Raw genomic sequence first — 12,681 nt, forward strand, 5'->3', positions numbered from 1 at the left:
TTGGGCCTCCTTTCAGAAGCACTGACAGGATCTGTCACAGAACGTATTTCGGGATCCCTGATTATGAGGACCACTTCTGCCACGGGGATGGCATCTTCCGTTTGAGATCCTCCCTGCACCTGGGGGGAACTGTCTCCACGTGGATCTTGGAAGGGACCCTGGGATTTCTTGAACCACATTTTCCATCCACCATGTTGGTTCCTAGAAAAGGTCAGTTGAGGAGTCAAAAAACATACGCCTACAGCAGACAGGGTTTTCCCTTTCTGCTCACACCCAGAGAGTGTGTCGTTCACTCTGCGGCTGAACAAGGAGGTTCTGTCAAAGGGAGCACTGACAAAAGTATGTTTGAATGCTTCCACAAAATCACATAATCGAATCCAGGCATACCTCCTAATGGAAATGACTGAACCCACCGCCTGTGAGGTACCTTCAGCCACATAGGAGATAAGCCTCATGGACAGGTTTGAAATAGACTGAGGGGTAGCCAACTGCAAGGAAATAGTACTCTCTACCTTGGAGGATATGGTCCCAGAGAGGGGTTTGGAAAGTTCTTTGATCAAATCCCTCTGAAGTTTCTTGAAATGTGCCAAATAATTCATCGACCTAAGGGCGAAGGTCACTGAAGCATAGATATGCTTCCTAAATATGTTCGGTGCCCTACTTTCCCTGTTAGGAGGGTGGACAGAGGAACTTTGCTCTGCCAGTTACTTTTTAGTGGCTGCTGCTGTGACCATGGCATCAACAGGTACAGCTTTACCCTAGAGTGGTCTATCCTTAGGTGGTGTCAAGATCCTGTCTGGTCTCTCTTATGAATTGGCTTAGTTGTGTCTGGTTCCTTCGAGAGGTTAAATCTACAAGCTCATCGGCGGGGAAAGTCACCCAGGACTCCTCTTGGGAAGGGTTATTGGGGGATGAAACACCCCTCTGTTTTAGGAGTTCTAAGATGTCTCCAAATGAGACATCATCGGGTAGTGATATGGGGGACCCTTCCCCATCATCAAACTCAGTGTCCTTGGTGAAAGACTCTTGTGGAGAGTCTAAGTGCCTCTTTTTGCTCCTAATGCCAGTATGTTCAGTTCTGTGGAAGATGACTCCAAGGCTTTTGGATCGAAAGGCTCCGAAACTGAAGCACAGATTGGATAAGGAGCTAAGATCAGAGGGGTAGTACTGATGAGGGTCTCTGGACCCGATGGGGTCAGAGCTGAAAGGACTCCCATATGCATTTACATCCTGAGGAACTTCTTCATCTTCCTGTCCACATCTGCCTTGGATAGGTTCCCGGATTGAAGGAATGACACCATGGATGATGATCTTGAATGGTGACGGGAAGACTGCTACAGAAAAGGCGACGGGAGCCGAGAGGTAAATGGCTCCAACAGTAGTTGAGGAGAACGATTCCAAGGGATCTGTCGGATGTTGACCTCAGATTCGAAACCCTTAGATCTGCCTTTTTTTTGCTTGTTTCAGAGTAGGTTCCAACGATGGAGCCGAAATTGAAGCGAATGTACATTCTTCAGATCTCTTTCGAGACTCCTTAGAAAGGGAATCTCCCTTTTTCTCCAGTCTCTTGGGGGTTTGAGCCCAGAAGCCATAGGTGAAGGTTTAAAAGGCAACAATCCCCTAAGTACAAATTTGTTTTTCCAGTCAATCAGAGCTTGGGAGATGAATCCCTTGCAAATGTCACAATCCAAATCTAAATAACCTGGTCCTAAATAGTAGATGCATTTGAAATCTGCATCAGAGTTTGGTATTTTATGACTGCACGTCATACATTTTTTAAAACCTGAAAGCTTATATGACATGTTTAAGAGACACATATTGACAGGACGAACAGAAAGTTTTTTTTTTGTTTTTTTTTTTTTTTTAAATAGAAGGGAAAGGTAAGGAAATTACCAACAATGGTAAATGACAGTGTACTATTAAGTACAAAAAAGAGAATACCAACTATGGTAATTTAGGTACTCTAAGAGTACAAAAAACAGGGTAAAGCTAATTAGCCAGGAAAAAGGGTTAAAAGGGAGGAAAATGCATTAGGTATAAAAGTTAAATCAAATACAAGAAGTAAAGGAATCATGATAGATAAACTCGCAAACTTTCAAAAAATCCACACATCCAAATGCTGTGATGACAAATGAGATCTGAGGTATGTTAGGTGATTGGGGCATTATGGGTAAAGGGAGGAGCTCAAGAGTTCAAGTATTCTACGATCTGGAAGTAGCGGTTGAGTCAGATCCAAGGATCGGATCTGAACCCAGCAGTTCATAAGTACATAGGTTCATGGATTAGTACTAGGCTAACTGCTCTTGAGGGCCATTTTAAACCTAGCCGATTACTGTATGTGAGAATCAAACCTTGTACCTTGTCTGTAAGGTAAACACCTTAACCATTGTGCCAACCTCTCATCCTTGAGTTGAGTAACGACTAAAAATGACAACATCAGATCACTGGTTCTTTGCAAGGGAACAAGATACTACAGAAACTAAATATGCTTATGTCGGTCTTAAAGACAACTAAGCCAAAGATTATTGGTTGGATGAGTTGTACAATTAATATGAAAATGAACAGCTTCTAGTATAAAAAACTAATCTCACAAGATGCAGGTTATTGAAAGAAGCAGATATGACCTTATCAGAATCTGTGGTATATGCACAGCAACAGAAACAGCTAGTAAAGCAGCTAAAATCATTAACTGTGGAAACAGAAATGTAGAACACAAATGTAAGTCAAACTAAAAGGAAGAAATGATATGCATACAGAGTAAGTATTTTAACACTAATGTTGTTGTTTTTCTTTCGGCTTTTCCCAGTTAGGGGTCGCCACAGCGGAACTCCGGTATGCTAATGACTGGCAGTCGATTTTTTTATGGTGGAGAGGTGCCAGCCCGACGCCCAGCCTTCAACGAAGGCACGCCCATTTACGCATGTCTTTTGAATGCCACTTGACTGCGGGGAGGACATGCAGACTCCACACAGAAAGCGCTCCAGCCGAGAATCAAACGGGAGAACCTCTTGCTGTGAGGCGACAACGCTACCGCTGCACCACCGCGGCTTCTGGATATAGGAAATTCATCAATGAAGTACACAGAAAATATGGTGCAGTTGAAATTAAAGCCTCATGTACTAGGTGTGGCTATAAGCATGAGAGAGAGACTGCCTTGGTTTTAAATTACTTTTGCAGAATTGGTAGTAAGAGAAACCATTTTTAAAACATGCATAAAATAAAAAGACAACTTTGCTGAAGAGAATCTGTATGTTGTTTAACAGAAGAATTAGCATGATCTGCTTTGGCTTCTAGTAGCTTGCAGACTGATGGACCGACAATGTTGACAGCATTCATACCTAGTGAACTGTGTTGCAAGAAATATCTGAAGATGGCATCTGCTAATGTCTCTCTACTACCACAGATGTCCTTATGTGGCAATGGGAAGAAGCTAGCAAAAGCCTGGGGGAAGGCTGAGCTCTGGGAGTCCGGCAGACAATCAAGCTACCTACAAACCAGATACCCCAAAATTCAGGACTGCAACAATGAAAAGCACAATGAACATTATGTGCTGTTTCTGCGGGACAGAGGGATACAATTCCAGAACACAACAAAAATAAGAGTTGGCAAAACAGTTTCTAGAGTGCAGTGTTTTCTAAAGAATATGGAGAATCTAAGAAAGTGAGGAATTGTGCCATTTCTAAAAAAAAAAAAAAAAAAAAAAAAAAAAAAAAACATAGTAATAATATTGACATTTTTTTCCCAGATGATTTACTACTGAGTGGGCAACTGTGAGCCAGAATATGCATGTCTATTTTCCAGTTTAAAACAGTTACTGAATCATAGAAATACACAGTGGTAAGTACTGAAACTGTGACAAGCAACTATAAGCCTATCAACAAGCAATACACACAGATTAGGAAAAAGGGATAAGCACAAGTATATATCACACAGAAGAAATGTAGTGGCAGTAGTAGTCCTTGTTTGTAAAGCACAACGTTTTTGACAAGATAGAGAGAATCAAGTTCACACTTGCATTTCCAAAGTACAGAAGTAATATGGAGGATAACTTTAACTAGTGGTTCAAATGTTAGAATTAGATATTTGTTTTTTATTGGTTAAGGTTCGGCTGAATGTAAAGGGTTACATAGGCCTGGCGAGAGTAGCTTCACTTTAACTTTTTTATTTCTGTATTTATTATTGACTTTAATTGTAGGCTACACTCCAATCCATTTTTGAATAAATCTAAAACATTCTGGAGTGAAAGTTTAATTTGAGAGGTACAGTGTGGCAAATGCTACAGTGTGGTACAATCTGCATACAGAATGATGCTGGTTAAATATCAGACCTTCGGCATGCTACAAACAAATTTTTGAGTAGATAACAGAGATCCAAATACTGAGCAAGGATGGACACCTAACTGAATGGGTTATGAAATGAAAGTTTTGGACAGATCATCTTAACGACTGGTTATGAAGGGCAAAATAGTAACGTCTAATTTGGATAATCTACAAAAAAAGATGTAAATGAATATGTCAAAGGCTTTTAACAAGTCAAGAAACATGGCATGGCACCAATCCAGAAATTTTCTCATCTGATGTGGCAAGTAAATGTTGGTAGGGCAGTGTCAGAAATGTGTGGACTAAAACCATGTTGTCATTTTGAGAGAAAGTTATAGTTAGTGACTGCCATGATAAATGCCATAACAACTGGGATGCACAGCTTTTTTTGGCCCTTTATGCCCTCACTCCCTGCTGACTATTAGCACCCTCTTGGACAAATGACCCATTTGTTTATCATTACCAAAAACAAATATCATCTGTGTGGTGCCACCATTAATAAGCCATCAGGGTGATACAATTTTTTTTCTTTTAGCCCTACAACCCCATACACACTCAGGTCAGATATGGAATGTGGGACAAGTAATGACTGTCAGCACTGGGCAGCTACTCACTTCAATAAAGGGCATTCGCCAACAAGCAAACTCACCCACCAACCTCAAAGCATGGTAAGTGCCCTGTTCCTCACTGTACCATGATCTCCATTCACAATACCAAAGTCATACCACCGAATCACACTTCACATTTGTTATTGTGAATTTGTAGAAGTCTGGTTCGGCATTGTGCCTCTCTGAAACCACACTTTCTATTACATGCCTTTCGATCACCTGCACTTCCAGATTTTAATAGTAAACCCAGTCAGATACCTTATTTTCATGTGGTATCTCGTTTTACTCAGTCTCTCAAGTGTTTGATGCAAGGTATGATCTGGAGAGAAATTTTTGTCATAGTCTTTTCATTCTGATGAGGCTATATAATTTAAAATATTAAGAAAAGTGATGTTAAAGAATTTTATACCTTAATCAAGGATGAGAGACTACTGTGTGACCACATAAGTGACCTAATAGCTTGCAATAAAAGTGCTGGAGTAAAACTGTGTGTATTATGACACTGTATACATTTATATACCAGGAGGCTTTCTGATTTTTTTTTTTTGACACATGAAAACTGAGGCATGGTTAGCTATTATGTCTCACAGAATGCTTGCAGTGACGTTGTCAGGGCTGAATACTAAGATCTAGTTTAGGATACTTTGTTTTCCTGTAGCCTTGTCAGTCACAGTAGTTTGTTGGACTTGCTACGTCAAATAATGTGGGAGTGTCATACGCCTGTTGTCAGTCTATGGTTAATTCACCCAAAAGAATTGGTACATTTGGACTATTACTTATGAACTAACAGAGGGCCTGTATAGTTGTGTCTTTTAGAGCATCTTAGGGGCTTAACGACAGCCTATAACAAACTGCTTACAGGAATGAACCTAAGGGAGATTATAATGGAGTCTGTTAAAGTGTATATGGGTATCTTGGGGTAGGGCAGAGCAAGATAGTGTGTCTTAGATAACAACTGCGACACTACCTGTGCCTTTTTGTACTCTATCTGCCTATAAGGTATTAAGTCCTTATGTGACTGTCTGTGTGGTTTCAGACAAGTTCCACAGATATCACAAATATCTAGATTGTAGTGGGACAGCTAAGCACAGGGTTCAGCAAGTTTACTGCAAATATTTATGAAGCTCTAGTGTAGTTTAATAGGACAGCAGAGGAGTGGATATCCTATACACAGCTGCAGTTTGGAGCAGGAGAGAATATCTGAAGTGTAGCAGAGGGAAGTGAGTTGAGTGTGCCTTCTGTTGATTTTGGTATTGAGGCATAACAGGACTGGTGTTAAGAGATGTGGAAGTTTTATAAGCACGATGCTTGTGATGTTAACCTAGGCTGGACTTTAGTTAGTCAAGTTTTTCAGAGGCTCAATACTGGTGGGATTGAAGTGAAGTGAATGGGTTATGAAAGGAAGGTTTGGACAGATCTTAGTGACTGGGTATGAAGAGCAAGGTAGCTACTGAACAGCCAAAGCTTCACATAACAATGTCTAGTTTGGATAATCTAGAAGAAAGATGCCTGTAACCGAACATGCCAAAGTTTTTTGGAAAGTCAAGAAACATGGCACCAATCCATACATTGTCACTTATAATAGAGGCCTCCACCTCAAATGTACAAGATAAAAGGTTTGATCCTGACCTCAGGTCAACGCTTGCATGGAATGTGCATGTTCTCCTTCTGTCTCTGTGGAGTTCCTTCCACCTTCCAAAAACATGCTAAGTGTTTCCATCTCAAACTTACACAAGAATAAAGTTGTGGATAGCATACAGACTCTAGATGCTGTCTATTGGGGGAAAAGTTGTACAGACCAACCGCTTTGAGCATCAACTGTAATGTGCAGTATCCTCTTGATAAGAAAACATGGATCAGAGAGACTGCACTCCATGTCAGAGCTAGCCACTCGATGGTGTAAAAATTGGCTCTAGGTAACTTGGTCATGTTGACTAATGTCAACAAAAATGGCATGGGTATTTGCCAGTGATAAGTGGGTTGAGAACCCAGGCTACTCTTACTGGTCAGTGTGTGCCCACCAAAAACAACAGCAGCTCTGGGTCAGTAAGCTACTGGCTGGCTGGTGTCCCGTTGCACATCTTGGGTTACCAGGGATAGCTGTAGTGAGCGAAAGCTGGACGTAAAACCAAACAACTTGCAAAACATGAAGTTAGGATTGCTGCACTCAATATAGGTTCAGTGACAGAATTCAGCTTAGATGTGGATAACATGATGGCAAGAAGGAAGCTGGACAACCTATGTCCAGGAGACAAGATGGAAGGGCAATGCAGCAAAGCCACCTTGCTTGGGATCCAGAGTCTACTACTCAAGTGGTGGAAACAATAGAAATGATGTGAGAATTGTGGAAAGGGAGAGGTTTCAAAACACAGTGAGGGATGTCATCAGAATTAATGATAGACTCATTATAATCAGATGCCAGTATAAGGATAGGCCACTATTAATAATCTCAGTCTATGCCCAACAGCAGGGTTGTAGGCAAATGTGCAGGAAAGCAAAAGACAATCTGATAAAGAATATTTGGGAGAAACAGGAAGAAGACAACAGGAAACAAGAGTGTCCAGCGCAAAGATGGATGGATTGCGTGACAGAAGATGTGCGACAGTCAGGTATGACTGTTGAAGAAGGTAACAGAGTGGCAATGAAGTAAGAGAGATGGTGACAGCTGACATGACACCCCAACCCCATCTAAAAAATGAGAAAAAAAGGGGGGGGGTTGACGATGATGAAATAGATATAATTTTAAGGGGCCTTTGTTAAACAAGAAATGTCTGCTAGATAGCCAGTTACTAGAAAGAGAGACTAAAATTGATACATGTCTATTTAATGGATTTAGGGAGTATGGAGTTATTGGACGAATGATTTTATAACAAGAACTGAATTATTCAGTGGGCTACAAAACAGAAACACGTTACCAAAGCTGATGAATATATTTTAAAGCTACATTTTTTTTTTAAATAATTCAGCTGGTTGTTGTTGTTGTTGTGTCTTTCGGCTTTTTCCGGTAAGGGGTCGCCACATAGGAACTCCGGTCCGCTAATGGTTGGCAGCAGATTTTTACGTGTCGAGTTGCCAGCCCTGACGCACAACCTTCAACGAAGGTATGCCCATTCACTCATGTCTGCACACAGAAGACGCTCTAGCTGAGAATCGAACAGGACGTCTTACTGTGAGGCGACAACGCTACCGCAGCACCACCATCGCAGCTGGTACAGCTAAATAATCTAGCGAGCTATAAAGGAAATAAAATATAGAGACTGAAGGATGGGCAAGGTGGAATTATGGGCATCAACTGGGGCCTGTGCTTTGCATGGTATAAAGCATTAAAAAAATAAAACACTGTCATGTTTCAGAAAATGATCACAGTATGAATGCAGCCCTTTAATTGTCTGCTACAGGAACACAGCACCACTTTACAACTAAAAGTAGAAGTCAGAAAAAATGAGTTAGATTGGATGTTTAACTGCTGGTGTAGCAGTCAAGTTTTACCTAAAAGGGGCATCAGAGAAAAAAAAAGCCATAGGACTAGAAGATTGCTAAACTGGACAGACTAGAAAGACTAAGTTGCCCACATCTTCTCTCAGTGTACTGCTCGTAGCCCAAGTGTAGCTCATGTTTCTGCACAGATACTACCCCATATACAATGCAAAGATAGAAACAGAAAATTCCTAGGCAACAGTTTACTGCAAAAAACACTTCTGTCCTTACCTGCTCTAGCATATCCTTTGCCAGGTCCTCCTGTTCATCCATTTGTAGGACTGCTCGCTTTATCTCCTCATTTGACAACTTTAACCTGGAAAGACATAAACCCATCTACTGAATAACACAATCAGCCAAAATCAGGAAGCCTCAAAACCATTCTTAATTTTATTCAATACATTTTACTAAGTCAATAAGGTATCAGACACTTTGTTTCCAGGCTCTTAAAGCATACATTCTTTTAGCAGTATTGCTAAGAGCTTCCACTCAACGAAATATGTCAGAGATTCTAACTGTTAGGTCAATATAAAAGGGGAGAGATTTTCCATTGCCAATTTGTCTTTCCAGGAGTGCTATAAATTAATTATAGCTTTTCTTATTGTAAGCAAATATCCAAAAGCTACTTATTTTTCCAGATTCATAAGTTCTCACTAACCTTTTGGCAAAACAGACCACCCAGAACCTTGGCCATATCACTCAATGGGAGATTAACGAGTCGCAAAGTAAATTTCTCCCATACATCCCAGATGAAAATTTGCTGTCATTTATCCAATCATTTTCAAGTCAAGCAGGTTTTCAGGAAGTAGGTCACAATAAGATGTTCTGATCTAAGAAGGGAGGGGTAAACAAGCAGGTTGATACAACATTGGGAAACATCTGTGAGAGCGAGCTCTACAAGACTGGCTCCTCTGGCTGGCATGGGATGATTTGGTCAAAAGTATTAACATTTACAAAGTCCGGGAATCACTGTTATATTTGTTGTAGTAGCATAAGTTTGGCAATTTTTGTGTAGATAACTGATGTCACCCATACAAAATTTATTTGCTACTGTGATTCCATTTTCTAACTGTTTAAGGTATTCTGCAAACCCTAAACAGGAAATGATAGGGTTCTATAACTCATATAATAAGTTAATTAACATTATTTAGTGTTATTAGGACCTGAACCAGTTCCAGATTTGTATAGTGTGGAATTTGGTGAGAGACAATGGGATTATGAATAAATATGGCTGCTCACCCACATGGCCAGAGGATATGAACACATGATAGGTGCCCAGAAGAAGAGAACTATCTCTACTCTGGACCTCTGTTTCTACAGTTACACAGATATTAATGTCTTCAAGATTAAGGAAGTCCTCAAGACAATCTGTTGTTTAAGCTTCTGGAATTCAGCAGTGCTACATTGATGTTATATGGGTTGGAATCTGCTACAATGGAATGTCCAACAGGTGAACTGTACCTAAAAAAGGCACTATTACTGCGGTAGCAAAAATTCTGCAGTAAACAATGAATGATGGGTAAGAAGGATATATTATTTCTGTCAAAGAAGCGGGGTTTGTTGACCATTTCAGCCATTGCAGACACTCCCAATGGATCCCCCTACAATGATACCAATTTACCAGCCAATTACTGAAACCACTTACTTTATCCTAGAATTTACACATCATTCTAGATAAAGAGAAAAACTGATCAATGCCTGGTTCTTGCCATCCTCAAAGACTTGAGTGGAGAGCCCAACAATGTCTCTCTGCACCACTGCAGAGTGGAGTATTTACCTGACAGGATAACAAAACAAATGATACAAATACAATATTTTCAGAAGTGTACATAGAAAAAAATAACCAGCACAGCAATTGATTGACTCTAAAAGAGCTTCTCATTGTTGAATTGGAAGTAATTCTAAATGGCTCCATTTATTTTATAAGAATGCAGAAATACATTCTGTAATACATAAAATAAAAAAAATAGAAAAGACGTTTCATTGGTTTAATAGTGATTCCTTACGAGCTGCTTAGGTGTCAGCTGCATTATTTAGAGCTTCCCTGTGCCTGGCTTGGACACCTGTGACTACAAGACTTGGATTACTTCTAAAATCATCTGGACATACAAAGCTGATGCAAGTATTTTTTTTTGCACTTGCTTTAACTATTTCAGTGCTGTTCAACACTTTGGTGCTGCATTTACTGATTTTGTTGAATTTATCACCGTTTTTCAGCTTCCACTTGTTAAAGAAATGCCATCTGTTTGTTATTGTAATGCTCTTAGTTGTTTTAACAGTATTCTAATATTTCCTAGCCTCCTCTCGTACTGTAAAAGCAGTTCTGAGTTTGCCAAAGTTCTCCTGAGTCTGCCAAAATATTTCTAAATTTTGCAAAGTTTTTCTTTGTTGTTATTCTCTTACATTGTGCATTTTTTCTGTATTTTGTTCAGCATTTCTCATGGTTAGTGAACATATTTCCAAGGATTCCTGATATTGCATGAATTCTGACTTTTGTTGTAAAGCATTTGTTACTGCACTTGAGCCCAAAACCAGTTTGTTTTACATTTAGGGGGGTTCTTTTGCACTCCAGTGGGTGCAGATCTGAATTCAATCCTTCCAAGTTGGAAAATGGTGGTGGAAAGTTTATTGTGCTTTTGTCTGACTGGCCTCAGGAGTGAACTGCGTAAAGTCTTTCATCCTACTGGCACAAAAGTGGTTCCCCGTGCCTTATATATAAGAAAATCTCAACAGTTTAAAATCCTCTATAGGATATGCTCTCCGTACTCTCCTATTGTTTACAGCTGCTGGAAGAGCTGCCAGTTTAAGCAAAGGGCAGTGTCAATGCAGGTCATCTAACTGGAGCTGCTCAACATTTGGCGACTTTTGCCAGAGGTCTGGAGTCATTCTACTGAAATACAAAGCATCCAATGCTAGAAGAGAAAAAAATAAATACTTTCTGAGTTTTCTTTGCACTTTGCTGACTGAATTGTATCACTCTGCAGCCTCATTCAGCTGATTTTTATTGTATTTTTCTGTACTTTGAAAAAAGTTGTTCGGTTGCCTTAAGTAGCTAATATACAGCAGACACTAGATTCTGATCTGTTGAACCTAGACTGTATTGTTACACTTGAGCACTCTTGCAGTCATCTTACATTAAGAGGGCCCTGTATGCACCCTTGTGGCAGAAGTATGTAGATTAAGTCTCATCTGAGTTGGAGATTGTGATTATGTGAAGTATTGCCAGCTATGCCAGGTGAAGTAGGGCAGTGGATGTGTAACATTTGCCAGCACTGCTAGCTGGACATTTGTAAAGAATTACATGTAATTTGTAAACTGATTTGTACAGATGCTTGTGTTGAAAAATGTATTTGGAAAGCTGATTGTGTTAGAAATGTACCAACAGTGTGCCCTGATGGACAGAAAAAGAAATATACATACATTACTGTAAATTTTAAATGTATATGTTTTAACATAGGATGCTGGAAGAGAAGACGTTAATCTCACTCCACCTAACTTTGAAAATAGTTAGAAATTAAATTACCTGGCTTAGGCCATAAAGATTGTATCTTACAGTTTTCAGTGCAGCAAGAGACACCAAGTCTGTACTAGGAAGCTTTTTGCATTGTCTTTGGGGTGAACTAATTGCTACTTTGGAAGGGTGGAGGTTTGAAATTGTTTTATGACTTCCAGGAGGTGCAACAGATCTTAGCAAGTCTCTATGTGTGTGTATTATTGACACACACGCACGTGCTAAATCCTGACAGCTTCTAATCAAGGGGGGGGCAGGATGGGAACTAGAAGTCAGATGACCAGATGTATGTGATGTCATTCTGTAATCCATACCTAAAAATGATATTTTAATACTAGATGAGACTAAAGTCTCATTGCAGTCTGTTTTTGGAACCTGGCAGAGAAGGACCCCTCACGTATTTCATCTTGCCTTGCTCTAGTAAGTTACCAGGGAATAGTAATTCTTTAGATCAGTCAGCAAAATATAGTGAGATTAGTTAAGTACTGTTTTTCTGTATCTCTGTGAATCTATTTGTCTGTGTTACTTTAATATTTCCTGTGATTGAAACACTGGTGTTTACTGTATATAGATATTTAGTATTTTCATGTTTTTTTCTTATTTATTATTAAATACATTTAAACTTTTCATTGTGGCTGGTCTTTTAGTGAATATTTTAATCTCTGAGCGTACTTATATATATTTAGTGACAGCTCTGGCCACTCCTGAAAGCCTTGCTGTTGGTCAAACTACCATTTGTATTAATATTAATTTCACTCAGTATAAC

General features: G+C 39.7%; 1 protein-coding gene across 3 annotated transcripts in view; it reads right to left on the reverse strand.

The window, feature by feature from the left end:
- DAAM2 (dishevelled associated activator of morphogenesis 2) overlaps window positions 1-12,681 on the reverse strand; it is a 3,932,565-nt gene that overhangs the window by 1,003,658 nt on the left and 2,916,226 nt on the right. For all 3 annotated transcript variants that reach the window (XM_044084849.1, XM_044084851.1, XM_044084855.1), the window contains exon 17: window positions 8,636-8,720. In XM_044084849.1, the coding sequence (XP_043940784.1) occupies window positions 8,636-8,720 (85 nt within the window). The remainder of the gene's footprint in view (window positions 1-8,635; window positions 8,721-12,681) is intronic.

The sequence above is a fragment of the Protopterus annectens genome, chromosome 1.part1 (assembly GCF_019279795.1).
Source record: "Protopterus annectens isolate FY-2018-M chromosome 1.part1, PAN1.0, whole genome shotgun sequence".
Lineage (NCBI taxonomy): Eukaryota > Metazoa > Chordata > Ceratodontiformes > Protopteridae > Protopterus > Protopterus annectens.